The sequence below is a fragment of the Chlorocebus sabaeus genome, chromosome 11, assembly GCF_047675955.1.
Source record: "Chlorocebus sabaeus isolate Y175 chromosome 11, mChlSab1.0.hap1, whole genome shotgun sequence".
NCBI classification, from domain to species: Eukaryota; Metazoa; Chordata; class Mammalia; order Primates; family Cercopithecidae; genus Chlorocebus; species Chlorocebus sabaeus.
In genome coordinates this window covers 55347772-55374526 of record NC_132914.1, presented here as the reverse complement: position 1 = coordinate 55374526, position 26755 = coordinate 55347772, and the positions used below count along the sequence as shown (strand labels likewise).

The following is a 26755-nucleotide window of genomic DNA, read 5'->3' as shown; positions in this document are numbered from 1 at the left end:
CTCTTGTTTTCGCTCCGGATTCTCCATGTTGGACCCAAACTGAGGAGCCCGGAGCTGCCGCCGGGGGATCGGGGCCGGGGGCACCCGGGGGAGCCGTTGCCCGGGCCGCCCGCCCTCTGTACAGGCCGCCTACCTTCCCGGCCCGGGGAGGAAACGAGAGGGGGGATGTGAACAGCTGTGGAAGTCGGAATCTCGGGAGCTGGAGCGGGCCCCCGCCCAGGCCCCCCAGCCCAGCCCAGCCCGCGCGCCCGCCAGTCCTCCCGCCCAGCCAGCCCGGGCCCGCGGGATTGTTAGATGGAACACGGCTCCATCATCACCCAGGCGCGGAGGGAAGACGCCCTGGTGCTCACCAAGCAAGGTAGGGGCAGCAACTTCCCAAAACTTTGCGTCGCCCCCGGGCGAGGAGGGGGCTAGCATAGCCCCGCACCCCAGGTCTCGGCCCTTGACCTCCCGGGCTCAGAGCCAGTGATCCCGACTGGACCCCTTCGGTCCATCCGCCCCCGCATCCCGGCTGGCACTCAGACCTCCGTGGGGGCTGCACGGGACCCGGGATCCCGGCGCCCTAGGGGAAGGGGCGTCTTCGGCGCAGCTGTCACCCTTTCCCGCAACCCCTCCCCTCGGGATTGAGAGACGGAGGGATCGCTCTCGAAGCACTGGGCCACTCCGCGTCCGTCCCCTCAGAGTTGGGGGATAGGGTCGTCACTTTCCCTCACAGCCGCGCGCGGCTGCCCTGGGATCGCGGGGAGGGGTTAGGAAGGTGACGGAGGGACCCCCAGATGGAACGCAGCCGGGACTGGAATCCAGTACTTCCAGGCCCCCCAAGCCCGAGGTCGCTCCAGCAGCTAGCTGGCGGTGACGGCGTCCGGCGGGACTTGGGACCAAGTTCACCTCTTGGAGGCGGGGGCGGTCGCGGTGGGGGAGGGGCCCGGGCCCGGGCCCTGGCAGACCAGACGTGGCGGGTCCCCGGCTCAGCGCGGGCCCCGGGACATTGGCGGCGCCGGGCTCCCTCCCGGCTGCCTCTGGCCAGTTTCGCTGAGCAAACAAGCCCGACTCCGAGGCCCGGCCAGAGCCCCTCCCTGCCCGGTGCGCTCCCCCGGGGCCGCCGCTGCACACACAGAGCCGCGTTTGTTTAGCTCGGGAGCGGTGTCCCTGGTTACATAATTCGCCGGATGGCATCAGACCCGGCGTGGTTCTGAATCGCGCAGCGAAAAAGTGCGAGTTCTCTGTGGGCAGGGGCTGGCGGCCCCCGCCTTCCAGAGTGTCAGGTGGAGGCGCGAGGGGGCCCGCAGGCCCTCGCCGGGGTGAGGCGGCGGCCGAGGCCTCTCCCGGGGCGGGAGAAAGCTGGGGAGCGAGGGTGGAACCTCTTAGTTTGGTCACAGTGGGGGACTCGAAACTCTTTCCCCCTCCGCCACGTTCTTCTGGCCTTGAGGAATGTGTCCAAAATAGCGGCAGAATTTCCGCGGGGTGTAAGGACGAGTGTGGCGTTTCTCTGGAGAGCCGCCGGACCCGGGCCACCTGGCCCCGGAGGCTGGGGCGGGAGCTGGCTCCTGGGGCGGAATCCGGAGCGCTCCCGCCCCTCCTCCACAGAGCGCGAGGGGCCGGTGCTGCAGTTGAACACACTGAGGCCTAGAGCCTGGTGGGCGGCCAGCTTCGGGGCCTTGTGTGCCCCACGTCTACCCGTTTGGCAACATTAGTCAGCAGGTCACTAATTCCTGGGGTTCACGTTCCAAGGAGCTCCCCCAACTTCCCTAGGAGCAAAGACGCTGAGTTGGTGGTGTCAGCCTCTCCCAAATTTCCCAGTGGAACCAGAGGAGCTGGGAGGGGGTTAGGGGTGGGGGGAGGGGGCAGTGTGTTCCTCTTGCATCACTGGCCGGACTTTAAATAAGCCTGCCCTGAGGAGGGATGAGCCTGGCCTACTCAGATCCCAACCCCCCAGAAGGCTCCGGCCTCCCTGACCTCGGTGTTGCCATGATTCCTGCTCTCCTGGCTGCATCACTAACCAGACTGTGACCCAGGCGGCAACTTCACCGCCTCTGCTGGCTGCTCAACTGTGCTGACGGCTGAAAAAGGGAGGGAGGCTGCGTGTGTTCATAGCTCACTCCTGACTCTTCCCACTCCCTTCCCAAACTCATCCCAGGAAAAGACCCTAAGAGCTAGCCAGAGGGGAAGAAATCCAGATGTGGGGGGATTCAAGAGGGGGCAGTGGTGATGAATAGGGGGAGGAGCCCTGTGCTCTGGAGTGTGCCTTGGGCATCGTGAGACCACGCGAGGAGTAAGGGATAGGTGGACTGCGCCGGGGCGTCGTAGAAATCAGAGCTGGAAGTTTCATCCACCAGGGTGAATGGCAGGCCACAGAATAGATAACAGCAGAAAGCAAAGCAACTGGCTTGGCAGTGTTAAGTTGCTGGTGTTGGATTTTCTTGGAGTTAATGTTTCCCTTTTTGTGTGTGCGTGGTTTAAGCCAGCAGCCACTGAGTCTGTCCCTCCCCATGTAATTTTTTATTTTTATTTTTTAATTGAGATGGAGTCTCACTCTGTTGCCCAAGCTAGAGTGCAGTGGCGTGATCTCAGCTCACTGCAGCCTCCACCTCCCAGATTCAAGCAATTCTCCTGCCTCAGCCTCCCGAGTAGCTGGGATTACAGGCGCGCGCCATCATGCCTGTCTAATTTTTTTGTATTTTTAGTACAGACGGGTTTCGCCAATTGCCCAGGCTGGTCTTCACTCCTGAGGTGATCAGCCCGCTTCAGCCTCCCAAAGTGCTGGGATTACAGGCCTGAGCCACCGCGCCCGGCCCCTCCCCAGCCCCTCCCCATGTAATTTGATTGCATTCCAGAGAAGGCATACTTTCTTCCTGGGCTACTTAGGCACCCATCAACCACTCAACCAACTTTCTCAGTCCCCCATCATTTACAAACAAAACCTACATCTTCAAAACAAAACAAAAGACTGGGGAAGCAGACGTTTTAATTAGCTCCTTTTGGAGTTCCTGCTTCTCCCCACTCCCTCCTGTCTATAACATCCCATCTCCATGCCTTGCCTGCCTTTGGGAAAAGGGGAAGAAGGAGTGTGAGGTACTTATTATTAATAAGTAAATTTCTGGAAAGAAACAAATTGCTCCTAGCTTGGGTGGCTATTTAGTGAAGTTACTTGCCATTGCAGTTTTTTTTTTTTTCTTTTTTAGCATTCTGTTCTCTGAGGTTTAAGGCTGTCTGGGTGTGTTGATGATTCAAAAGTAATTACAGTAGGGGAAGTAGAACAAAGTTGCTGAAAGCATTGATGATAAAAGCACCAAAATTGGATCATCTTCCCAGACAGATGGGTGAAATGGCTTTCTGGTACAGCAAGGACAGGATTGTGTGTAACATCAAAAAGAAAAAAGAAATGTTAATATCAGCTTGGCAAGAATGGCTGTTTACTGCAGCTCTATATGAGATTGTCACCCCATTGCTAAGAGGTTGTGACCTTGGCTTTCAGATTAGATGGGGAATAGCCAAGAAAACAAGACCCACCCTGTAACCTCCCAACGTGAAATGAGAACTGGTGGAGGCAGCCTCTTCGGAAGCTCTCTGACCCACACGCCTTTTGGAGGAATCAGAGATTTTTTTGTTGTCCATGAATCCTGATGCCCCTTCCTCTCGATGATGCCTTGGATTACCTTCTCACATGCGGAACTGGACAGGTTCTGATAGCTAATCACAAGGATTCTTCTGAGAGACTGACCATCTCTGAAAATTGGGATGTGGCAAGTTTTCCGGGTGGCTAGCTCTTTTGTTATCCGCATAAGGGGGAAATTCTGCCTTATTCCCTCAAGAAGTTGTTCAGGCACCCTTCATTGTAGATGTAGCCAAGACTTTAACTTGAAAAGCTTAGACATGAATCTTGCTGGAAGCTTCCTTCCATAGCTTGCTGTGTGGGGGGCGGGAAGCCTCCATGTTTATAGCTGACTCCTCCTTCTGCCCTGCTGGTGCCTCTCACCTTCCTTTGCCTACCCTGGGTCTTGGCCTCTTTGTGCTCTCACAGTGACTGCTGAGGCTCCCTCCTGCATCTCCTTTGGAGTTTTTCCCCCCATCTTGGGGTAAGGGTTGGAGCCTGTGTGGTGACTTAGCTTGTGTTTGCTCCTGCCCCCAAAATCGCAGAGGAGTGCTGATAAATCAGCAACAAAGTTTGTAAACGTCTAACGTCTGGGGCTGGGGGTTTGCAGTTGACTTGCGGAGCTTTCCCCTGAGCAGCACTGGAATTGCTGTGAAAAATCCCTCGGAGGATGGCAGAGGTGGGGATGTTCCTTTGTCCTCTCTTCTCAACCATAGAGGTCCTAAAGAAACTGGGTAACAGAAAGGTGTCATTTCATCCTCTCCGTGGGACCTTCCAAATCACTTATCATGGATTTTGTTAAAATGGTAAATACTAAAGAAGTCACATTTCTAGCCAACGTGAATTGATGCTCCCAACCTGTGGAGAATTAAAGTGTTTATAAATAAGTATGGGAAAGAAAAGCAATATGTAAATATATATGGGATTATGTGTGTATGTGTGTACATATCAATACATAGCTTCCCTTCCTCTTCCTCCTCCATTTTTTTTTTCCTGGTAGTTTTTGGGTAATTTGGGGTATTGTCTTTTATTCCCTTCATCGTCAGTTTGGTTCTTAGATTGGATGAAGTAGGACCAGGGTCGGGGTTAAAGTTTTCATTGTTACTTCAAAGCATTGTTTCTGAAGCAAAATTGCTTCAGACCTGGGTTCAAATCCCTTCTTTTCCTATTCACAGTGAGACTTGATAAATCACTTTAGTAACTTATCTATAAAATAGTAATAAGGATATCTACTCTTCTATTATACCTAGTAGGTGCTTGATAAATATTAACGTCCTCCTTTTTTACATAGTGAGACTACTCTGTTCGCCTTCCTCCATTCTCCCAAGGACACAGTGTAAACAGCACGTAGTCTTGTGGGTTTTAGTTTTCAAGACAGGTGGCCAGGGGTCAGAGGGGACACTGACTGTGGGGGCTTGGGCCTTCTGGAAGGATCAACCTCTGAGGCTTACAAAGAGCCTTGCTGCACAGACCCCTTCTTTGTGTCATGTGACTTGGGATGTGATTTTATCTGCCTGGGCTTTGGGACTTTTGCCATTGTGTCTGATGCCTGGGCATCTGGGGGTGGGAGAAGGCCAGGCATGTGCCCCCTCTGAGTCTCTAAAGTCTAAACCTCCTTAGAGGTTCTCAAATATGGATATAACGAATATTCAAGACAACTGTATGCTACATTCTCTCACTGTTTGCTTTGAGAGTTAATGAATTCAGAGAAATTGAGGTTTCTTTTAGGTAATTTTAGTAAGAGGGGAAAAAGAAAATGGGGTTTGAAGAGAAATAGATGTTCTTAAGCTATTTATTTTTTGCTGTGGTTTTGGGGTCCAACATTGAGAAAGTACAAAAGCAGCACTGATCTGCTTTTCATCTTGTCTTAGTCTAGCCAGCTCTGAGAAGCATGGAATTAACTCGCTTGTCTTGGGGACGTGGGATTGGGTGTGGCCCTGACATATTTCCCTCTCTCTTCTGAAATGGAGGAGTAGTTCTGAACTGGGATGCAGATGAGCACATTAACATGCAAATCTTACGAAGAAACTACTAGAAATTAAAGTGGATAAGTTGACTTCTTAAAACTGGAAGCATCTCTGGACCAGAGACCAAATAGAATGGAGTTTCTTTGTTTGGCAAAATGCCCAGCCCTTCAGGTCTGAATATGCCTGCACCAGGATCTGTTATCACAGGGTACTCCAGTGAGCGCCACAGCCTCCCTCTAGGCAAAAGTGTGTATGCCCAGTTTTATGTTAGCTATTCTAGGAGTTAGCCTTGAACCTGATCTCTGAGTGGATCTGACCTTTCCATTTCCCTCCTAGGTGCTCTAGTCCTTCCCCAACCCCCATCCCCCCAAATCAGACTTTGCTCTTACTCTGTTTTTATTCTATACTTTCTTTTATTTCTTGCCATAGCTTTTTCCATCCTGTTGAATTTGCACTTTCCCACCTGTACTTTTCCCAGGGAAGAAATATGGCCCCAGTCCCAGTGAGAGCCAAGCAGACTCATGGAAAGGCTCAAATTGCCTGTAGAAGGCTTCCTGGATAGTAGATCCCAGCTGTTCTGTTCCCACAGCAGAATAGAGCTAGGACCTCTCTTTCACAGGAACAGGGGCCTGCAGGTAGAGACAGCAGACCCAGGTTTTCTGTCTCACATCACATAGAACTATCCCTAGAGAAGAAAACCGGATCCTGGGCATGAGTCCTCCAAGGCTTACAGAAACACTGAGCCAGTCAGGTATGGTGGGGAGAGGGGCCAAGGGGACTTTGGCTGAATTGCCTTCTAGCCCTGGGTTAGTCAGAGACCCTGGCAACCTTTAGTTGTTGGTTCTCAGCCAGGGACACACATCAGAGTCTTCTGTGACACTTGCTAAAAATACAGACCCCCCACCTGGGATCTACTGAATCAGCTCACGGGCAGGTGGGTCAGGCATGCATGTGTTCCAAATGCTCCTTGTGGCTCTGACAGGTGCCCCTGGAGAAGAGCCAGGTAGGCACAGCAGTGGCCCCAACTGCTTGTTTTGCCCCGAGCAGGAAAATTCCTCTTGGTGGTCCAGTTTTACTGTTTGTTAAAGATCTGTGGCTCTTCAAGAGGAGTCGTAAAGTTCTCAGAGTAAATGAACAGAGTAATGATCCATCCTTGTTTACCCAGTAAAAGTTATAGCCAGTATTATAGCGTACTTGCCATAGGCGAGGTACTATTTCTAGCATTTTGTATCTAGTATCTCACTTAGTTCTCCTGACAACTTTTCCTTTCCAATAAGAGGAATTAACCTCACTTAACAGATAAAGAAAACTTTCTCTTTTTTTTTGACAAGGAGTCTCGCTCTGTCGCCCAGGTTGGGGTGCAGTGGCGCAATCTCGGCTCACGGCAAGCTCCACCTCCCAGGTTCACGCTATTCTCCTGCCTCAACCTCCGGAGTAGCTGGCACTACACTACAGGTGCCCGCCACCACGTTTGGCTAATTTTTTTTTTATTTTTAGTAGCGATGGGGTTTCACTGTGTTAGCCAGGATGGTCTCGATCTCCTGACCTCGTGATCCGCCCGCCTCGGCCTCCCAAAGTGCCGGGATTACAGGCGGAGCCACCGCGCCCACCCTGCAGATAAGGAAAACTTTCACAGAGAGAGGGGAAGGACTTTGCCCAAGGGTACATGGCTAGTGTCAGCCAGACATTTGCATTGTCTGGCATTTCACTTTTTTGAGTGCCTTTGAGTTCATGCTTCAGGTGCATGCTTCAGGTAGAGCCACCTTTTAAGGGACCATGCAGGGGAAACCTTTCCAGATTGACTTATGAGGAAACTGAACCCCAGAGAATTGTGCCCTAGCAAGGCCACAGAACTGTTGAGAAGCTGAACTGGAGTAAGAGCTGGGTTTCCTGATGTCTAGATCAGTGCTTTCTCAAGTGGACTCACCTATACGACTTGGCTGGTCCTAGGTGAAGCTGAGGGGTGTAGGGGGAGAAGGCGAATGTCCCTGAAGATGGGTGCCTCCCTGGCAGACTCCTTCCAGTCCTTCTGCAGAGGCCAGCCACATGAAGGAGGAACTGGTTGGCCAGCCTCAATGAGTGTGTATGTGTGTGTGCAAGTGATTGGTTTTCGTGGAGTCCCGGAAAACATCATTTCCGGTTTGGCCGTTACTACCTCTGAAATGAGGTAACCTCTGAAATGAGTTAGAAGAAATCTCTATGGTCCCTTTAATGTGAACATTTTGAAACGGGGACTGAGGTGGGAGTATGAAAGTGCTCTACGCTTAATGAGTAGCCATGAGCATAGCAGTTGACACTTACCAAGCTTTTGTTAGGACCAGGACTCTCCCTGAGCTCCCCGTAATTCTGACACTGAGAAATAGGTAGTCTTCCCGTTTTGCAGATGAAGAAACTGAGGCCCATGGCTGCATACCTTACGCATGGCAGAGCCTGGATTCGAACTCAAGTCTAGGTGCCTTATGTATTGTTCCCTGGTCAGAACAGATACCCTTGCTTTGTCCTGTGTCCTCACTACTTTCTCCAGCTCACGTTTGTATCAACCTAAAGCAGGCCTACATACCTGGAAGGGAAAGAAGCACTGGATTCTTCCTAGGCTTCAACTGTATCCAAGCATTCCAGGAGTCAAGGGCACAGCACCAAGGCAGGAACTTGAAACACTCACTGAGAGGGTGTCTGTGTGTAGCCCCTCCCACAGGGGCTTGTTCTACACCTCCTTAAGGGGAAGGAGGGGTTGAACTCCAGGTGGGCAAGTGTGGTTTCCAGTCCCTTACAATCTTTGCTCTGGCTGGTGCTACATAGGGCAGGGTCTCCTGCTGAGGCAGGGGCAGGATCCAGCCCTTTGAGTTTTCTTGGATGGCATCTCAGGCTTGTCCCTGCTCCCCTGTGGGCTATTATATCACTTCCTGACATCCCCCAAGAGCCCTCTGGAGTGGGGCTTGCAGGGCTGAGCCTCCTCTGTCTCTGGTCCAGGACCTACTTCTTCTGGAGGCCCACCCCAACCCAGCACGTTTTTAAAGTATGTTAGAGCTGCCCAGGAGGGTGTTTTGGGAATAACTCCTTTAGAGGCTGATTATGAAATCAGCATCCTTTAGAAGTTGCCAGAAGTCCCCTGCTCCCAAAACCGAGTCCTCTGACCTCTCTAGCTGAGGTCAGAGAACAGACTGCTGAAGGGGGAGAGACAAGAAAGTGTGTGACCTGTGACCCTCGCCCCACAGGTGGCATTAAGGACTCAGGTCTGAAAGAAGAGACAGCCATGTAGGGAGCTCTCCTGCCCAGGGAAAGGGAACTAATGGAGACACTGGCTTAGGTAGGACTGCCCCAGTTGCTGGTGCCCTCCCTGCACCAGCATACAACATGCTGGTATGAACCAAACAGCGTGGCTAAAACTGCTTTTTTTAATTTAATTTTATTTTATTTTATTTTTTGAGACAGAGTTTCACTATGTCTCCCAGGCTGGAGTACAATGGTATGATCTCGGCTCACTGCAACCTCCACCTCTTGGATTCAAGTGATTCTCGAGCCTCAGCCTCTAGAGTAGCCAGGATTACAGCACCTCGCTACCACACCCGGCTAGTTTTTGCATTTTTAGTAGAGATGGGGTTTCACCATATTGGCCATGCTGGTCTCGAACTCCTGATCTCAAGTGATCCCCACCGCCTTTGCCTCCCAAAGTGTAAAACTGCTTTTTTCAAAAAATGTCCATGCAGTTAGTTCACAGTTACTTTTTGGAGCTTTGGGAGCCAGTGCTAAGCTGGGTCTGGCCCTGCCTTACTTGTTAGCGGTAGAGAACAGTGTCAGTGGCTGGGTGTGAAAGCAGTACACCCTCCCCATTGTTTGCAGTCTTTTCGGGGCTGTCTAGGCATCCCACCCTCTTTTGTTCCCTGCCGACTCACCTGCTGGTCCCAGGAGCTCTTCCATCCACCTGGCACTTTAGGGTATGTCCATAGCCAAGGCACAGATGCCCCTTGCAGAGGACCTGGGAGGACTTCTCTCCATGGGGGAGTCCCAGTCAAATGTGTCTTGGCTGCAGGGTTCAGGCAGCCGGCCAAGAAGTGCCGGAAATGCTCCAAATACTCTCCTTCCTCCAATAGCTGAGAGGAAGGAGGCCCCTCAGAGGGGCCATTTTATAGTGATAGCCAGGCTAAGGCTAAGTCCTTTGCTGTGGGGGATGGGAGGTGGTGGGGAAGGAAGTACTTCTGGGGATGAACCAAAAAAGAAAGCAACTTTCTACGTGAATGGGCTTGTTAAAATCTGATTGCCTCAGAGGTTACCTTCTGCCAAATGCCAGGCAGATGTGTGAGAAGTTCCTTTGCTGGGACACAAAGCTGTGTTGTTGACAAAAGTGGTATCTGGACCTGACCTTCAGGAGAAGATTAAAAATACTGTTGCCCTGGTCACTCTGGTCTTCATTTGTGTGTATGTGTGCATGTGTTCACGTGTTAGTACATGCACACGCTTTTTTTTTTTTTTTTTTTTTTTTTGAGACAAGGTCTCACTCTGTCACCCAGGCTGGTGTGCAGTGGTGCAGTCACAGCTCACTACAGCCTCAAACTCCTGGGCTCAGGTGATCAGGTGATTCTCCCACTTCAGCCTGCCAAACTGGGACTACAGGTGCACCTGGCTAATTTTTTTTTTTGTAGAACAGGATTTTGCCATGTTGCTCAGGCTGGTCTTGAACTCCTGGGCTCTAGTGATCCACCAGGCTCGGCCTCCTGAAGTGCTGAGATTACAGGCTTGAGCCACCTCCCCCGGCCCATGCATATGCTTCTTAAGAGGCAGAGGCAAATAGTGTCCTCACCTGGTACTTCTTGAGGGTGGTGGGCGTGAATACCAGGGGAGATGGTGATTTTTGTCTCAAGTGAAACAGTCTTACTTGCTTTTGTTTTTCACAGAATACCTAGTCAGGGAGTTTGTGAGCTGGAAAACAAATTTTGTTGTGGACTGGGGAGAAGGTATAGGGGCTGTTTTGACTTTCTGAAACCTGCTCATAGTAGAGCTTTCAGGCACCTTTCCCTCGTCTTCTTGGGCTTCATCCACGTGATGATGGTGGGAGGGCTCCTGAGCTGTTGCTGGCCTCCTGGAATGAGGCCCATGATGTTGCCAATTAGTGGTCCGCTCCCCTTGGATAATTAATTAAAACAAGCACAGCATTTAGCTCTAGAGTTCGCACAGTGCCTTACTCTAACTTCATTTATCCTTTCAGTCCTGAGTGAGGGCTTGCTGTTATCCCAGTTTATGGATGAGGAAACTAAGGCTCCAGAAGGCTGTGTGGCTGAGTCAGTAACTGGCAGAGCCCGGACCCCAGCCCTGATGTTCCCCAGTGGGGGCATACTCCTCACATCCCCTCTTCTCCTCACACCCCGCCTCAGTAGGAAGCCTCGCAGCAGTGAGCTGGAGGGCTGGCCTGGCTTCCCTGTCTTCAGCCACCAGCTCACTTTCTTCTTAAGCCAGAGCTGCTTCCCTCATTGGGTCTGTGCTGGTCCTCTCAGACATCTAGCCCCAAACCAAATGTTTGGGGCATGGAAGACAGAAGCACATCTGCATCTGGGCAGGAAAGGAGGGCTGGATGTCCACAGAGGGTAGCAGGGAATGAAGGAGGGAAAGCAGATTGTCCTGGGGCTACATGGCATCCGCTGGAGTCCTGCCCTTCCTGGTTGGGGAAACCATGTGCAATGAATTTCCTGTGCGGACCAGGCATAATGGCTCACACCTGTAATCCTAGCACTTTGGGAGGATGAGGCAGGAGGATCGCTTGAGCCCGGGAGTTCAAGGCCCCATCCCTTTTTTTTTTTTTTCGTAGATGGAGTTTCGCTCATGTTGCCCAGGCTGGAGTGCAATGGCGTGATCTTGGCTCACCACAACCTCCACCTCCTGGGTTCAAGCAATTCTCCTGCCTCAGCCTCCCTAGTAGCTAGGATTACAGTTATGCACCACCACGCCTGGCTAATTTTGTATTTTTAGTAGAAACGGGATTTCTTTTTTTTTCTTTTTCTTTCTTTTTTCTTTTTTTTTTTTTTTTTTTTTTTTTTTGAGACGGAGTTTTGCTCTTGTTGCTCAGGCTGGAGTGCAATGGTGCGATCTCCGGCTCACTGCACCTTCCACCTCCCGGGTTCAAGCGATTCTCCTGCCTCAGCCTCCCAAGTAGCTGGGATTACAGGCATGCGCCACCATGCCCAGCTAATTTTGTATTTTTAGTAGAGACCGAGTGTCTCCATGTTGGTCAGGGTGGTCTGGAACTCCTAATCCCAGGTGATCTGCCTGCCTTGGCCTCCCAACGTGCTGGGATTACAGGCGTGAGCCACCACTCCAGGCTAAGACAGGGTTTCTCCATGTTGGTCAGGCTGGTCTCGAACTCCCAACCTCAGGTGATCTGCCTGCCTCGGCCTCCCAAAGTGCTGGGATTACAGGCATGAGCCACCACGCCCAGCCTCTGTTGTTTTTTTTTTAAAAGAAGGAAATCCCTGTGGGCCTGTAAATCCTCTTGTACCCAGTGTTCCTCTCCTGGAAGGGCAGACTGTGCCCCTCCCCATCACACACAGATGGGTAGGGGCTGGCCTGCACCTGGCTGTCAAGGACACAATGCTGAGTGCTGGCTGAAAGGAGCCATGTGAAAGGCTCTTTGACACAAGTTTCAGATCCCTCTCTGAACTCTGTAGTTCCCTCACCCTTAAACCCAAGGAACAATGCAGGTCTTGGACCAAAGCTCCTGGCTCCAGCCCCTCCTTCTTCCTCTCCCCCCATTGTTATCTTGATCTCCCAGAGGTATCTGCTGGTCACAGCAGGTCCAGGCAGGGGTGGGGGTGGATTCCCTGGAGTGGAATCCCAGAACCTTGCGCTGTTTTACCCCTTCCAACTTTGACAGCCTGCCCAAGAAAACCTGGGGCAAGGGGCAGGGGCTAGACCCCAGACTGGTCCTTTACCAGCTCATCCTAGAGAGGCAGAGAGCAAAAGTTCCCAAGAAGACTGTAGTCCTAGCTACTTGAGAGGCTGAGGTAGGAGGATTGCTTGAGCCTGGGACATCGAGGCTGCAGTGAGCCATGATTATACCACTGTACTTCAGCCTAGGCAACAGAATGAGACTCTTGTCTCAGAAAGAAAAAAAAAAAGTTATCCAGAAGAGACCTTGAGAGTGCCCCTACACCTCCCATTTGTTGCATGAGTAAATGTGTACGAGACCCTATACAGGGTAATGGTTAAGAGCCTGGGCTCTGGGTTCAGGCAGATCTGGGTTCGAATCCTGGCTCTGCTATCATACTACCTGCATGACCGTGAGCCAGATTACTTAACCTCTCTGTGCTTTAGTTTCCCTTCTGTAAAGTGGAGAACTAGTGCCTACCAAAGTGTTAATAGTGAGGATTAAATGAGGCTAATGATGTCAAGTGTCTAATGCAGGCCTGGCACATCCGTGATGCTCAGTAAACATGGCGGTGGCCTAGAAAGACTCAGTGGCTTGCCTCAGGGCCCCAGCTCCCTCAGTGTTCACCTTCCTCTCCTCACATAAAGGAGGCTTCTCTATCTAACTCTTCCGGGCTGTTGCAAACTAGTGGGGGCTTCCCCAGGTCCTGGCTCTGTAGTCGTGACAGGCCCTGGAGGACCCTGGAGTCATTTACTCAGCCAAAGTTACTGAGTGCCTGGTACGCAGAGGGTCACAGAGGCTGATGAATGCACTGAGTTGCGGCCATTGTGGGCCTTGCAGGGAGGCAGCCATGCTGGGAGAGGCTGATGCATTCTGATGAATTCTCTGGAGTAGTATTTAGAAAGGTAAGGAGGACAGCCAGCCTGGAAAAGGACTGGAGGGAAGCAGGACCCCATCAGGGGAGTGGGGAATGACGGATGCCTGAGGTGTTGACCTTGCTGTTGTGGGTCTGAGGTACTCTGCTTCAAGCTCCTGCCCCCAAGTTCAAGGCATTTGTGGGCTCAGAGGCCCAGGGGCTGCCGGCCACACTGTGTTTTTGAGAAGACCCTCATCTCCTGCAGAGTCCAAGCTCCCTCCCTGTTTAGGACTGAGGCGTTTCTGCCTGTTGGGCTCCCTGCAGCGGGCACAAGCCAGGCCTTTCCATGCCCCCAGCCAGCTGCCCCTTTCACCGCCCCCCCAACCTCTCAGGATTACTCAGCCTTCACAGCGTCTGTCACTAAGATGCTGAGTGCATTCCTGACAGCCTCTCTTCAGGAAAAGCCCAGGCTGTGTGGCCTTTTAAAAAAGGCTCTGTGCCCGGGTTAAGCCTCTGATTGTGGTTCTGCATGAAGAAACCATAAACCAAAGGGAAAGCAATGGTTCAGCTTTCGTCTTGGAGCTTTGTGTCAGCATCTGCCCTGAGTCCCTGGGCTTAGAATTTAATGTGAGCCATACAGGCAGGTGGGGAAGCTGTCCTTTCCCTCCAATTTCAGCACAGAAATAGGGAAAGTCCAAGGAACCTCTGTCTTGATGACTTTTCTTTTTCTTTTCCCTTTTTTTTTTTTTTTTGAGCTGGAGTCTCGCTCTGTTGCCCAGGCTAGAGTGCAGTGGCCCGATCTCAGCTCACTACAACCTCTGCCTCCTGGGTTCAAGCGATTTTTCTGCCTCAGCATCCCAGGTAACTGGGACTACAGGTGTGCGCCACTGTGCCCAGCTAATTTTTGTATTTTTAGTAGAGATGGGGTTTCACGATGTTGGCCAGGCTGGTCTCAAACCCCTGACCTCAGGCAATCTGCCCACTTCGGCCTCCCAAAGTGCTGGGATTACAGGTGTGAGCCACCACGACCGGCCTGTCTTTTTAAATTTGAGATGAGGTCTTACTATTTTGCCCAGGCTGGTCTTGAACTTCTGAGCTTGAGCACTCCTCCTATATGAGCCACCATGCCCAGCTTATCCTGGTCTCTTTGAGCGCTGGGCTCTGCTCTGAATTTTTTCTCCTTGATAAAGGGCTCTGGGGGATGTCCCCAGCACAACTTCATGACAAAATCCCTGTCCCTGGAAATCTTGGTTCCTCTTCCAGAGCCAGGAGCTTGAAAGTGATGTCTAGGCTTTTAGGCTAATTGCTGGAAAGGCCCAGTCATTTTCTAAAAGGTTTCCAATGGCCACACCAATGTTAAGGAATCTGGCCTAACCCAGGGAGGAGGGAGAGAGAGAGAGAGAGAGCAAGCTCTGGACCGGCCAGCAGGGGAGGGTGAGCCTGCACCTGCAGGAAGTCCTCTGCCTTTCTATCGAGGCAGAGCTGAGTCCCTTATCCTAGGGGGTGATGCTGACTGTACTTGTCCAACTGCTGTGTAAAGGCCATTTTCCCACCCTTGGTCCTGGGGAATAATTTGATCTTCCCCTGCTCCTCTCCAGGGGGCACTGGCAGCCCAGTAACTGGATGTTATATGGCCCTCCCATCATCCACTTCTGCAAGGGTCACCTTGGTGCATTTTCTGGGTGTGTTGTTCCTGGGTAGCCCCTACCACATTGTCTTCCTCTTCCCTTCATCTTTGTCCCAAGTAATAACACAGGGCAGTTTGTCTGTACTTCATGGTACATTCTGCTTTCGTTTTTCCCCCCCAAAGACAGGCATTTCCGGCATCCATTTTTCTGCACAGTAGTTTGCCCTGTGCTTTAAACTGGAATGGCTTGGGTTTAATCACTAGGCCCATCTGCTCAGGCTCTGGGAAACTCAAGACCCTCTGGAGAAGAGATCTGGGACCAAGGACCATTCTGTGAGTGGTCGTGCAGCGCCACCTCCTGGCCACAGTGCACATTGTAGCTTTCCATTCTTGCTCAACAGTCATCAGAAAAGTTCATCTATAGCAGAAGGAACTTGCAAAAGATAATCTTTTTTTTTTTTTTTTTTTTTTGAGACAGAGTCTTGCTGTGTCAGCCAGGCTGGAGTGCAGTGGCATGATCTCGGCTCACTGCAACCTCCACCTCCTGGGTTCAAACAGTTCTCCTGCCTCAGCCTCCCAAGTAGCTGAGATTACAAGCACGTGCCATCACGCACAGCTGTTTTGTATTTTTAGTAGAGCTGGGGTTTCACCATGTGGGCCAGGCTGGTTTCGAACTTCTGACCTCTAGTGATCCGCCCACCTTGGCCTCCCAAAGTGCTGGGATTACAGGCGTGAGCCACCACACCCAGCACAAAAGCTATCCTTAAGTCCGTTTCTAGTTGATCCTGTAATGCTCATAGTTTTTTTCCGTATCTGCTTGGCCTTTCTGGGGATGTCTTGCCAAGTCTCCTATTAAAATGACTGTTTCCACCACCCAAATTATCAAGGTAGGACTAAGCAGCTTCAGTCCAGAAGCAAGGCTATCACCCTAGAACCTGAGGCCACAAATGTGTGTTCCATGGGGCTAATCCATGGTATCTTGTGTTTTACCAATTAGGCTCCCCATCCTGGGGTGGGGGTGGGGGGGCCTTAAAGAGAGCTGCTGGAGTGGAGGAGGAAGACAAGACTGTGAACAAAAAGTGTAGCTTCTTCCTTGGGGCTGGGGCTGCTCTATAGTTCCTAGTCTCTTGTTTCTAGCCTGAAGGGTTTTTTTTTTTGTTTTTTTGGGGGGTTTTTTTGAGAGGGAGTCTCACTCTGTCGCCCAGGCTGGAGTGCAGTGGCGTGCTATGGGCTCACTGCAAGCTCCGCCTCCCGGGTTCCCACCATTCTCCTGCCTCAGCCTCCCGAGTAGCTGGGACTACAGGTGCCTGCCACCTCGCCTGGCTAATTTTTTGTATTTTTAGTAGAGACAGGGTTTCACCGTGTTAGCCAGCATGGTCTCGATCTCCTGACCTCGTGATCCACCTGCCTCGGCCTCCCAAAGTGCTGGGATTACAGGTGTGAGCCACCGCCCCCGGCCTCTAGCCTGAGGTTTTTAGGCAAATTGGGCTCAGTTCTGCCTCCCCTGACCCAGTATCTAGGGAAGCTGATGCTGAACAGAACTACAGCTCCACTAACTCGAAGGGGACCAGGTTACTCCGTTGTCTGGAACTGATGGCCTTCCTGGGAATTGATGTTAGGGAGGATTTTTGTCTTCGTGAATTAATTTTGAGTGGGCTGCAGCTGGAGCAGCAGAACACCTTGATTCTGTGCCTGGCCTCATCTTCCCCCATGGAATGAAGAATAAATGCTCTGTAACTCAGGTCTCCCAAGCTAAAGAATGGAGATTCCTGACGTTCCTGCTTTAAAGAAAAAAGGCTGGAATAAACATGTATGTTTTACTGTTAACTGTATGTGGTTGTTCACCAGCCGTATACTGTGTGCCCTAGTAGAGCTTACAAACTGGAAGAGCTATGGGCATGGTAGTATCTGTGGACAGAAACTGATGTCCCTAGAGCTAAGGCTTCTCATTCTCTCCACCCTAGGCCTGGTCTCCAAGTCCTCTCCTAAGAAGCCTCGTGGACGTAACATCTTCAAGGCCCTTTTCTGCTGTTTTCGCGCCCAGCATGTTGGCCAGTCAAGTTCCTCCACTGAGCTCGCCGCGTATAAGGAGGAAGCAAACACCATTGCTAAGGTAGGTGGGTCGGGGTGGTAAGATGCCAGCAAGGAAGGGACTGTTAGTGGGAGATCCCTGCCAATGATGGCAACCAGACCAGGAAGCCTTGCCTGAGGTTGCAAAGATTTCTGGCTGAGAGGGGCCCTTCTTCTATCCTTCCATAAGTAGTTCATTTCCTTTCTGTTCCTTCCCCTTTGCGGTATGGGCCATTCAGATGTCCCTGTGGTTTCTGACGGCCCCTGTGATCCTGATCCTTCCAGGTTCCAGGAACTAGGCAAGGTGCTTTGCATATATTGTCTCGTGATCTAGCCAGCAGCCCAGTAAGGAGATCACAGGATTTACACTTTGCATATACGGGTTTATGGAGAGGGTTTATGTGGCACCTGAATAGTTCATGGTTAATAAATAGTAGTGTCAGGATTTGAACTTAGATCTCTCTGGCTCTAAAGCCTGTGTTGTTGTTCTCAACTATGCAAAGCTAACTTCCAAGTTACCTGACTTACAGGGAACCAAGGAATTGAAACTACCATGCTGTTAATAACTCCTGTCAGTAATTCTCTCCTGTACTCACACAAGGCATTTGGGATTTTGTGGGTATTTTTTATATGTCTAGTACTTCACAGGTGGGGCCAGCCCCAACCAACAAAAATTATTCTGCCCCAAAAGCCAGTGGTACTTCTCTGAAACACTGAGGTCTGGTTGTCCTTCCTTTTTCTCAAGACCAGGCTGAAGACATACATCAGTGAAAAATCACTGCATTTTGCAGTAGGGGAAATGGTTAAATAAAATACAACATGACAGTATTACTGAGTGATTAGCTTTTACAGAGTTCTCAATAACATGGAGAAGTACTGACTTGCAACATTAAGTAAAAAGGCAGAGTGTGTAATTATATAGCATTCTGAAAAAAGTCTGCTGACACAGATTTGAAGGCAGTACACTGAATGCCACATTGTTTATCTAAGTGCTAGGATTTTAATTTTTCTTCAGAGTTTTCATTAAGAACACTTAAAACCATAACCTTTCTTTTTTTTTTTGGAGACGGAGTTTTGCTCTCGTTGCCCAGGCTGGAGTGCAATGGCGTGATCTTGGCTCGCTGCAACCTCCGCCTCCCGGGTTCAAGCGATTCTCCTGCCTCAGCCTCCCGAGTAGCTGGGATTACAGGCATGTGCCACCACGCCCGGCTAATTTTGTATTTTTAGTAGAGATGGAAAAGGTTTCTCCATGTTGATCAGGCTGGTCTCGAACTCTTGACCTCAGGTGATCCACCCGCCTTGGCCTCCCAAAGTGCTAGGATTATAGGCGTGAGCCCCTGCGCCCAGCGGTCATATTATTTATATTAGCAAAAATTGGGGTGGGGGGGCTTGCTGATCTCTCTGCACTCCCTCCCCTCACATTTTGGGTACCCACAGTATGGCTTGCTTGATGTTTTGTAGGGCTTGTTCCCCCATATAACCCCTAAGGAGTGCACAGAAAACAACATATTCTCAAAGAGAAGCTGAGTTTAAGGACTTAGCGAGAGTTTGCCACTGTGAGGAATTCAGACTTTGGTTCTGCCTCGACTCTGTGTCCCTGAATCAGTTACTTGAGTTCCCTGTTCCTCACTTTGTCCAATTGAGAAGCAGTGTCAACTGAGAACAGGGACACTTGTCTTCTTCATCCTTCACCAGGCCTAATGTGGAAAGGAAGCTCTAGCCTTTCCCTTTTCCTGCCCCACTCCTAGGAAAAGTAAGTTTTCACATGGTAGGAGCTTCCAGGTGGCTGGGTCTGCAGGAGAAAGTTGCCCTTCAGGCTTAAGACAGAAGTAGAGGGTTTGAATGGGGTGGGAAGGGCGGTGAGATGGCGCTGACCGCCTCCTTCTCTTCCTCAGTCGGATCTGCTCCAGTGTCTCCAGTACCAATTCTACCAGGTACGTGACTCTGGCCTGGTAAGTACTCAGAAGCCAGGACCCTGTGATCCCTGCCAGCTCCATGGGCAGGGTGACGTGCATAGTCCTTGGTGCCTGGCCAGCCACCTCCCTGACCTGCGAAGCCATTTATTCCCCATATTTGTTGAGGGCCTGCTGTGTGCAAGGCATTAGATTTTAGGGGACAGCTGGTGCTCCATGCCCTCTTCCCACAGCTGCTGTCCATCCCACACCAGCCCTGGCCACCACCTCCAATGTCCAGATCACTTAATAGTCCCATTGGGAGGCTGAAAGCAATGAAACAACTCCACCTTCTCTCTTCCCGGCCTTTAAGTGGTGCCTATCCTGGGTTGGTGATTGTCTCCACAAACAGCCCAGCTCTTCCCATAGTTATGCCAAGGGGTACAACTGGGCCTTCTTGGTGGGCAGATCTCAGCAACCTGGCTTGGTTTTAGATCCCAGGGACCTGCCTGCTCCCAGAGGTGACAGAGGAAGATCAAGGAAGGATCTGTGTGGTCATTGACCTCGATGAAACCCTTGTGCATAGCTCATTTAAGGTAACTCAACGTCTGGGGAACGCTTCCTACCTTTATCTTGGGCCCTTTTGTGAATCTGACGACAATTGTGTAAGGAAGCCTAAAGGTGAGGAAAGAGGAGAGATTAGAAGGGAAAAGGCCAGGCCTCTGGCATTTTGGCCACCCTGGTGTCACAGGTATCTAGAGGCCCCACTAAAGACTGTTGAGTAGGAACCCTGTGTGTTCCACCAGGGCTGCTATCTCCAATCACTCCCAACAGGCTGCATCTGCCCCTGAGCCACATAGCACAGACAGCCACCAGGGCTCTGTACAGGGCAGGCCTAAAAGAGTGGTTGAATCACCTTTGGCCCTTGCCCCTGCTTGTCTCATCAGGAAACTCAGGCCCCAAAACTCTCAGCTCAGGTAGAATTTGTCAGAGTGGAGGTGCTAAGGAGTAGGGAAAACCAGAATGGGATATCACATTTTGAACAAGGGTGAGAACCCCTTAATGGGGCAGCCAGAGGCACTTCCAGGAGTCTCTAAGACCTGTTTCTCCCCACCCACCTAGGGTTATGGTGGGGGCCTCATGTTTCTTTGCCACCATGCTGACAGCATTAACTTTTCTGCCTTCCAGCCAATCAACAATGCTGACTTCATAGTGCCTATAGAGATTGAGGGGACCACTCACCAGGTGAGCTGCCAGCCCGACCACACCCAGCCCAGAGGATGGGGGGTCTGCCTTCTGTCCCACGTGTACTGGGGTCCTCCACCCGTCTTAGGGCTTGCGTTCTGTCAGCTAATCCCTTTTCTATAACTCCAGCCTCCCCTTTTTATTGGTATCTTTCACACTCAAGGCTTTCTCATCTTAAAAAAAGTTTCAGCCCATATCCCCCCCAGCTGTCACCCTTGTTTTCTCTTTGCAACCAAGCTGTTTAAAAAAATAGTTTACATTTTATTTAATAATAATAGCTATCATTTGTTAACCACCATCCTCTCACATGGCCAGCACTGTTAACATAATTTATTACATTTCTCTGTTCCTTAAGAAAGGTATCTATACCTGTAAAGATACCTTAACCAGGTATCTCTTTTCCTGTAACAGGCAAGGAAACCAGTAGTAACCATTTTCTCTGCCTGGAATGCCCTCTTGCGCATGCTCCACCCCCACACCCCCACTGTGAATAGCTAGTGACTTTCTTCCTCCCCAGCCCAGACATCTCCTCCTCTGTGAAGCCTTCTCTGACTGCCTTCCCTGGGGCCCTCCATTGGATTCTGCCTGAGGAAGTCCTCAATGTATGTCTGTCAATGTAAAGAGCACTCAAATCTAAACGGACCAGGCTCCAGCCTGCAGCCCAGGCAGTCCCGGCTTAAGGATCATGTGACACCGCTAGTGAAAGACCATTTACTCAGCTTGCCTGCCCAGAAGACCTGCCAGGTCCTGTGCCAGGCCCCGGTCAGGACCAGGCTTGGTCCAGCAGCCCTTTTACAGTCTAGCTGAGGGTATAGGGATGTGCTAAACCCTTGTAGAACAGGTGAAGGCGTATTTTCAAACAGATACATACTGTGAACTCCTGGCTAACAAGGAAGGGTATGAATAATTTTTAAAAGGATGAGGTTAAAATAAGGGAGCACTACCTGCCCAAAGTGGGTGAAAGGATGCCAGACTTGATGAATAGCTGGGATGAGGAAGGGGCTTGTTGGAGGTCAAAGGAATGGCAGGCTAACAGAAGCTAAGTTGTGGCTGCCTAGAACAGAGGAACCTGCAGAGCTCTTGAGGGGTCTGGTGAGTTGGTGGCCAGTTCAGGCCCACTCTAGGAGGGAGAGTCACGGGAGGCTGACTCTCGTTGAGCTCGGGAGTTATGTGGGTAAAGGAGCTTTGGGAGTCAGGCGCCGTGGCTTACACCTGTCATCCCAGCACTCTGGGAGGCTGAGGCAGGAGGAACGCTTGAGCCCACAAGTTACAACCAGCCTGGCCTCACACAGCAAGACCCCATCTCTAAAAAATAAGAAAAGAAAAAGGACCTTTGTGGAAATGGTTTCTGGTAGCACCTGTGTAGGCTAGAGTCATGGAAGCAATAGAGTGCAGACCGATGGGGGGTCAGGTAGCCAAAGGACTTGCCAGAATGTGCAAGATCGTAAAGGTGGACGCAAGTGTTAGGGGTGGCTGGCAGAAGCAAGCACAAAATCTGGTGCAGAGCAAGAGTCGGCAGGGTATCTATCTAGAATGGGGCCATTGAGGGGAAAAAGTCACTGCTCCCTGGTGCAATTCATTACCTGATCGTGACCTGGACAGACTGTCCTGTTGGAGCCAAGGACAGAAAGCTCCCATAGAGGCTGTGGCTGGATTCAAGTAATCCAGGATAGGCTGTTTCCATCTGTGAGGCCTATTCTTGATTACTTGTTTCTGGAGGCAGCTGATGGTCTGCCGCGGGAAACAGAGATGGCTCCTGGGACAAGGTGTATGCACTTCTTCCTGCACCAGGTTGAGGTTGGGACCACTGATCCATTGGAAGCCTGGTGAGGGGATACAGCCAGTTCTCAGGGTCTGTGGACCCTCAGGGGGCCACAGGCTTCCAGCCAGGTAGTCCAAGAGGCTGGGCTGCAGGGGTTGAGAGCTCCTTGCTGCTCTCTGTAACTGGTGAAGGTACCTGGTACTGCAAAGCTTCATCACAGGGAGGCTTCCAACAGGCTGCTCTGCTCTTCCTCAGGTGTATGTGCTCAAGAGGCCTTATGTGGATGAGTTCCTGAGACGTATGGGGGAACTCTTTGAATGTGTTCTCTTCACTGCCAGCCTGGCCAAGGTACCTAGGGGTGAGAGGGAAGAACCAGGAGTGGGTGTGGTGGCCACAGGGGTGGTCCAGCAGCTCCCTTTTGGTCCCTAGGGTGCCACAGGAGGACCAGAACTGCATCCATACTAAGGCATCTTCTCTCCTCCTAGTATGCCGACCCTGTGACAGACCTGCTGGACCGGTGTGGGGTGTTCCGGGCCCGCCTATTCCGTGAGTCCTGCGTGTTCCACCAGGGCTGCTATGTCAAGGACCTCAGCCGCCTGGGTAGGGACCTGAGGAAGACTCTCATCCTGGACAACTCGCCTGCTTCTTACATCTTCCACCCTGAGAATGCAGTGAGTGCTCCTGACACGTCTCCACGGTAGGGATTGGGAGAGGAAGCAGACTGGAACTGTGGGCTCCACCAGAGAAGTACACCCCTCCAGGAAGACCCAGCCACCCTCTAGGGCTCTGGGGTGAGGGAGGAGGAAGCGGCAGCTGGGAGATTGACACCACATCTTCCCCCCACCAGGTGCCTGTGCAGTCCTGGTTTGATGACATGGCAGACACTGAGTTGCTGAACCTGATCCCAATCTTTGAGGAGCTGAGCGGAGCAGAGGACGTCTACACCAGCCTTGGGCAGCTGCGGGCCCCTTAGCCTGCCCTGCTTCCAAGCGACGGCCATCCCAGTAGGGGACTTTCCCACACTGTGCCTTTTTGATCAGCGTGACAGAGTAGAAGCTGGAGTGCCTCACCACACAGCCTGTAAAGAGTGAGAAGTAATTGGAAAGAGCTTTAGGACAGCTTAGATGCCGAGTGGGTGAATGCCAGAGCAACGATACCCAGAGCTACCTGCCACCACCTTGTTGAGATGTGTGTTTGAGAGATTGTGTGTTTGTGTGTGTGTTTTGCCATGAACTGTGGCCCCAGCATATAGTGTTTCAGTGGGGGAGAAGCTGAAAGACCAAGACTCTTCCCAAGTTAGCTTGTCTCCTCTGTCACCCTAAGAGCCACTGAGTTCTATAGGGATGAAGACTATTGAAGGCTCCATTGCCAAACCATGGCCTTTCCTCAGTGTTGTAAGGCCTATGCCAAGGATAAAGGAAGGGTATGCCTTTGGGTACTCCAGGCACACACCTTTCTGAAATCCTTCTCCAGCCAGCTGCTGCAGACAAAAGATCACATTTCTGGGAAGATGAGGACTTATTTCCAGACCAGCACCCAGTGGCCATCAGGTGTTGTGGCCCAAAGGCTGTGCTTGCGTCCAGCTGAGTGCCTGGGACAGGCCCTTTCTATGTTTCCCCAAGGCTGGGGTGCTGAGCCTGCCTTCCTCACCACCTAGCCATAGTCTCAAACGTGGGGAAGGAGGTTTTCTCCCTGCCCGGGAAGAGGACAGATAACTGATTTCCGTTCTTTTGACTCTGTTTTAAAATTCTCTTTCTAAACACGGAGTGTCGGGCCTGGTTTGTTTCTGACAAAGTTACGATCCTGGGCCTGTGATGAATGTCGGCAGCGCTGGGGTTGCAGGGAAAAGATAAATCCTCAAAGCGTGGACGTGTGTGTCCCCGTGACTTGTGGATCAGCTGAGCTCGGGATCATTTCCATAAGTCTGCTCTTCAGGGATTCTCTGCTGGTGCTGGTGCAAGGACTTTTGTTCCAAGGGCTGGGAAGAACTAAGCTGCCCCAGCCCCTCCCATTTCTTGGGCAGGGCTCTTTCCTGTTGTGTCTTCCCCCAGGGCCTATCCTCTACTGAGCTCTGTCTGTTCCAGCCTTCATCCTTCCTGGCTGTTGCTTTTCCTCCTGAGGGCCTCAGAACTTCTGCTGTTCCTGGGCTGAGGGGGAATGAGTGTTCTTGCCATTTGCCAGCCTAATGCACATGCTTTCTGCCTCTGGTAACAGGAGTGAGTGAGCCCCTCAGACCTGCACTCTGGGTGTCTCCTGCTTTCAAAGGTTCTTAATAGTGAATGCTTTAGAATTAAAGTCATCATGAAATGGAAGTTTTCCCAGGGTGGAAAATGAGGAAGTGCTGCTGTAATTGGGAGCACAAGGGGCCTCCCCAAAAGGAGCCCCACCTCAGCATCACTGCCTTAATTGTGGCCTCCCTGGGTGGGTGGGGTTCTCTCCTCCCTCCCTCCCTCCTGGGGTGGGAGGGAGCTCCTATTCCCATCTCTGTGTTCCCTGGAGGCAGGTATCACAAAGCATTTGTGAATTGCTTCAGGTGCAGGGACACCACCCACTCAGGACTCTTCCCCATTATCCCTTCCATTGCCACACCCTAGGTCCAGCCTCAGGAACTAACAAGTTCCGAGAAAAGCAGAGGGTAGAGCAGCAGCTTGGTGCTCTCAGCGGTAGCTGGCTGGCTGGCATCTTTCTCTAGCGTTGTGGTGCCACCTTCCCTCCTGTTACAAGGTTATAGGGCCTTGTCTTTCTCTCTGGAATCAAAGTGGAACAGAGTCCCCAGAACTCATGTGGTCATTTCTGCCAGCATCATTCCCCTGGTGCCTGTGGGGTCCCAGTGTACCTAAAGGGAAAAGGGCCCCATATGCTAGCCAGGAATACCATCTCTTGAAGGAAAACGGGAGCTCAGATCCTTAGAGCCAACTGTGGCTTTGGACCCAAGACCTGGCCTAGGCTGCTATCCTAATATTGCAGGAGGGGCCTCTCTTCCAAGCCCCACCCTAAGGGTTAGCCCTTGGCCAAATCTTTTTCTGTATGGGCCCAGCCAGGCTCTTCTGACTAAATAAGCAATAAGAGGCCCTAAGCTGACTTGAGTTTCTAGGACCCTTTCCGCCCTCCCTTGGATCTCCATGTTTTTCCAGATGAAAGAAGAGCGTGTGCCACCCCCTTTCCTAACAGGCTTGTCCAAGTGCTTGGTGTGGGGCCCATGACCAAAGCCCAGGATGGCTTGGTGGGAGTGTCCCTGCTGCATCTGCATGAAGCCCCTGCTTTCTAGGCCTCGCTCCCATCAGAACCCTGCCTGCCCACCTGCAACTCCCCCACAGCAATGCCATTCCCACTTGCCCCAGAGAAGCTACTCAGCCAAACCTAGCCAGGGTCCATTCATGTGAACCAGAGCCAGCCTAGTCGTCATTTGCTGTCGGGTTTCCAGTTTCACCGTGTGTTAGGGTGAGGGATGATTGTAAAATTTGCTCCTCAGAGGAATCAGGCCAGTCTCAATTTTGGAGGGCAAGACAGGGAGGAAGCTGCTTCATCTCGGACTCTGTTCTAGGGCTTCCCACCATCAGCCCCTCCCACTTGAGACTGGTCTTTGGGAGGTAATAGGCCACCATGCTTGGTCAGCACCAATTCAAGCCATGCCAGGAATCTGCCTACCTGCCAGGTTCAGTTCTTTTAAGGTGCCTCTTCAGGGACACAGTGTCTCTCTCTGATTGGGCTTCTAAATCAAAAGCCTGATGTTCGTGTCCCTCTCATAGGGGGAGCTTTGGACACAGGACCAGTTTGGAAAAGGGTCAGGTAAGGGTTTCCACTCTGCACATTGTAGAGGGGACACTCTGTAGGCCCATGGGTCCCTTACTAGAAAGGTTGAATGAATTTGCCTTCAGTTAACCTGGGACCTTCTGTTTAGCTTCCTTCTGCCTCCCAAAGATTTTAAGCATTTTGTAAATGTATAAACTCACCTCTGGTAACAGTGGCCCAGACGCTGCTTTGTGCTAAAAGCATGGGAAGTGTAAAGGCAGTCTTTCCCTGGGAAATGGATGTTACTCTATTCTGCTGCCCCTACCTGTTCCTGAGGCCTCATTTAGAAAGAAAGTCCCCTCAGAAGGCTGTCTGGCACTTAGTGTCCTAGCCAGGTCAAGTATATGAGAAAGGTAAGTTCATTTTCCCCTTCAGGTCCTCAGTGGATTACTTAACCACTGCTGTCCCTCGGTCCCTTTTTCCTAAACAGGGGTTTAGTTCTGTCTTTTTCTCCTTTTTTCTAAATGCCGGTAAATATCTACATTCAGCCAGGAAAGAGGAGGCCAGAGGTCAGGCCAGCTGCCCCCATTCTTTTAACGTTGTAGGGCCTGCCCCTGGAGTGGACCCTCCTCTTTGGGCCTCGTGAGCTTTTTTGCTTATCATGTTCCATCTCTTGCCGCTTTCCCCCTTCAAGACGCCACTTGAAGGGTAGGGGATCTGCTTCCCACTGTAACTGGGCTATGGGATGCTGACTACCTTGCTTACAGATTCATGGTTTGATAAATTTGTTGTATTCAAAAACTTGAAATGCAGGACGCCATTAAGTGTCTGTTTATATTTTTGGAATATTTGTATTACTTACAATTAATTAATAAAAGTGGTTTTAAAAACCTATCCAGGAATGTGAGCTGCCACTGACCTTCATTGGCCCTTAGGTGTTCACTGAGTCCTTAGCAATCACCGCCTTTCTTCTCGCAACCCCTTCCACCGTGAAGCAGCTGCACCCCAGGCTGAGTGGGATGTTGTACCCACCGGGAGACCAGCTGTAGATGCCACATAGGGCTTCCACTCAAGGTTACACAAGTTCTGCTGTGATCAACCCCATTGCAGTCAGGTGCTTAGCAAGCATATATGCTTGATGTCCTGTTGACTTCTG

The 26755-nt window shown here is 51.3% G+C and overlaps 1 protein-coding gene across 2 annotated transcripts; it reads left to right on the top strand.

Annotated features, from left to right (window-relative positions):
- On the top strand, positions 1–26493 carry CTDSP2 (CTD small phosphatase 2). Of its 2 annotated transcripts, none has more exons than XM_008003857.3 (8): positions 1–358; positions 16863–17011; positions 18864–18902; positions 19355–19456; positions 20049–20105; positions 22123–22215; positions 22353–22538; positions 22715–26493. In XM_008003857.3, the coding sequence occupies exons 1-8, from the start codon at positions 295–297 to the stop codon at positions 22838–22840; spliced, it is 816 nt and encodes a 271-aa protein (XP_008002048.1). In that variant the 5' UTR covers positions 1–294; the 3' UTR covers positions 22841–26493. The 2 variants fall into 2 exon arrangements, with proteins under 2 accessions (XP_008002048.1, XP_008002047.1); XM_008003856.3 differs by having other exon boundaries at positions 189–358; positions 18864–18920; positions 22715–23628.
- Positions 26494–26755: the final 262 nt, after the last annotated feature.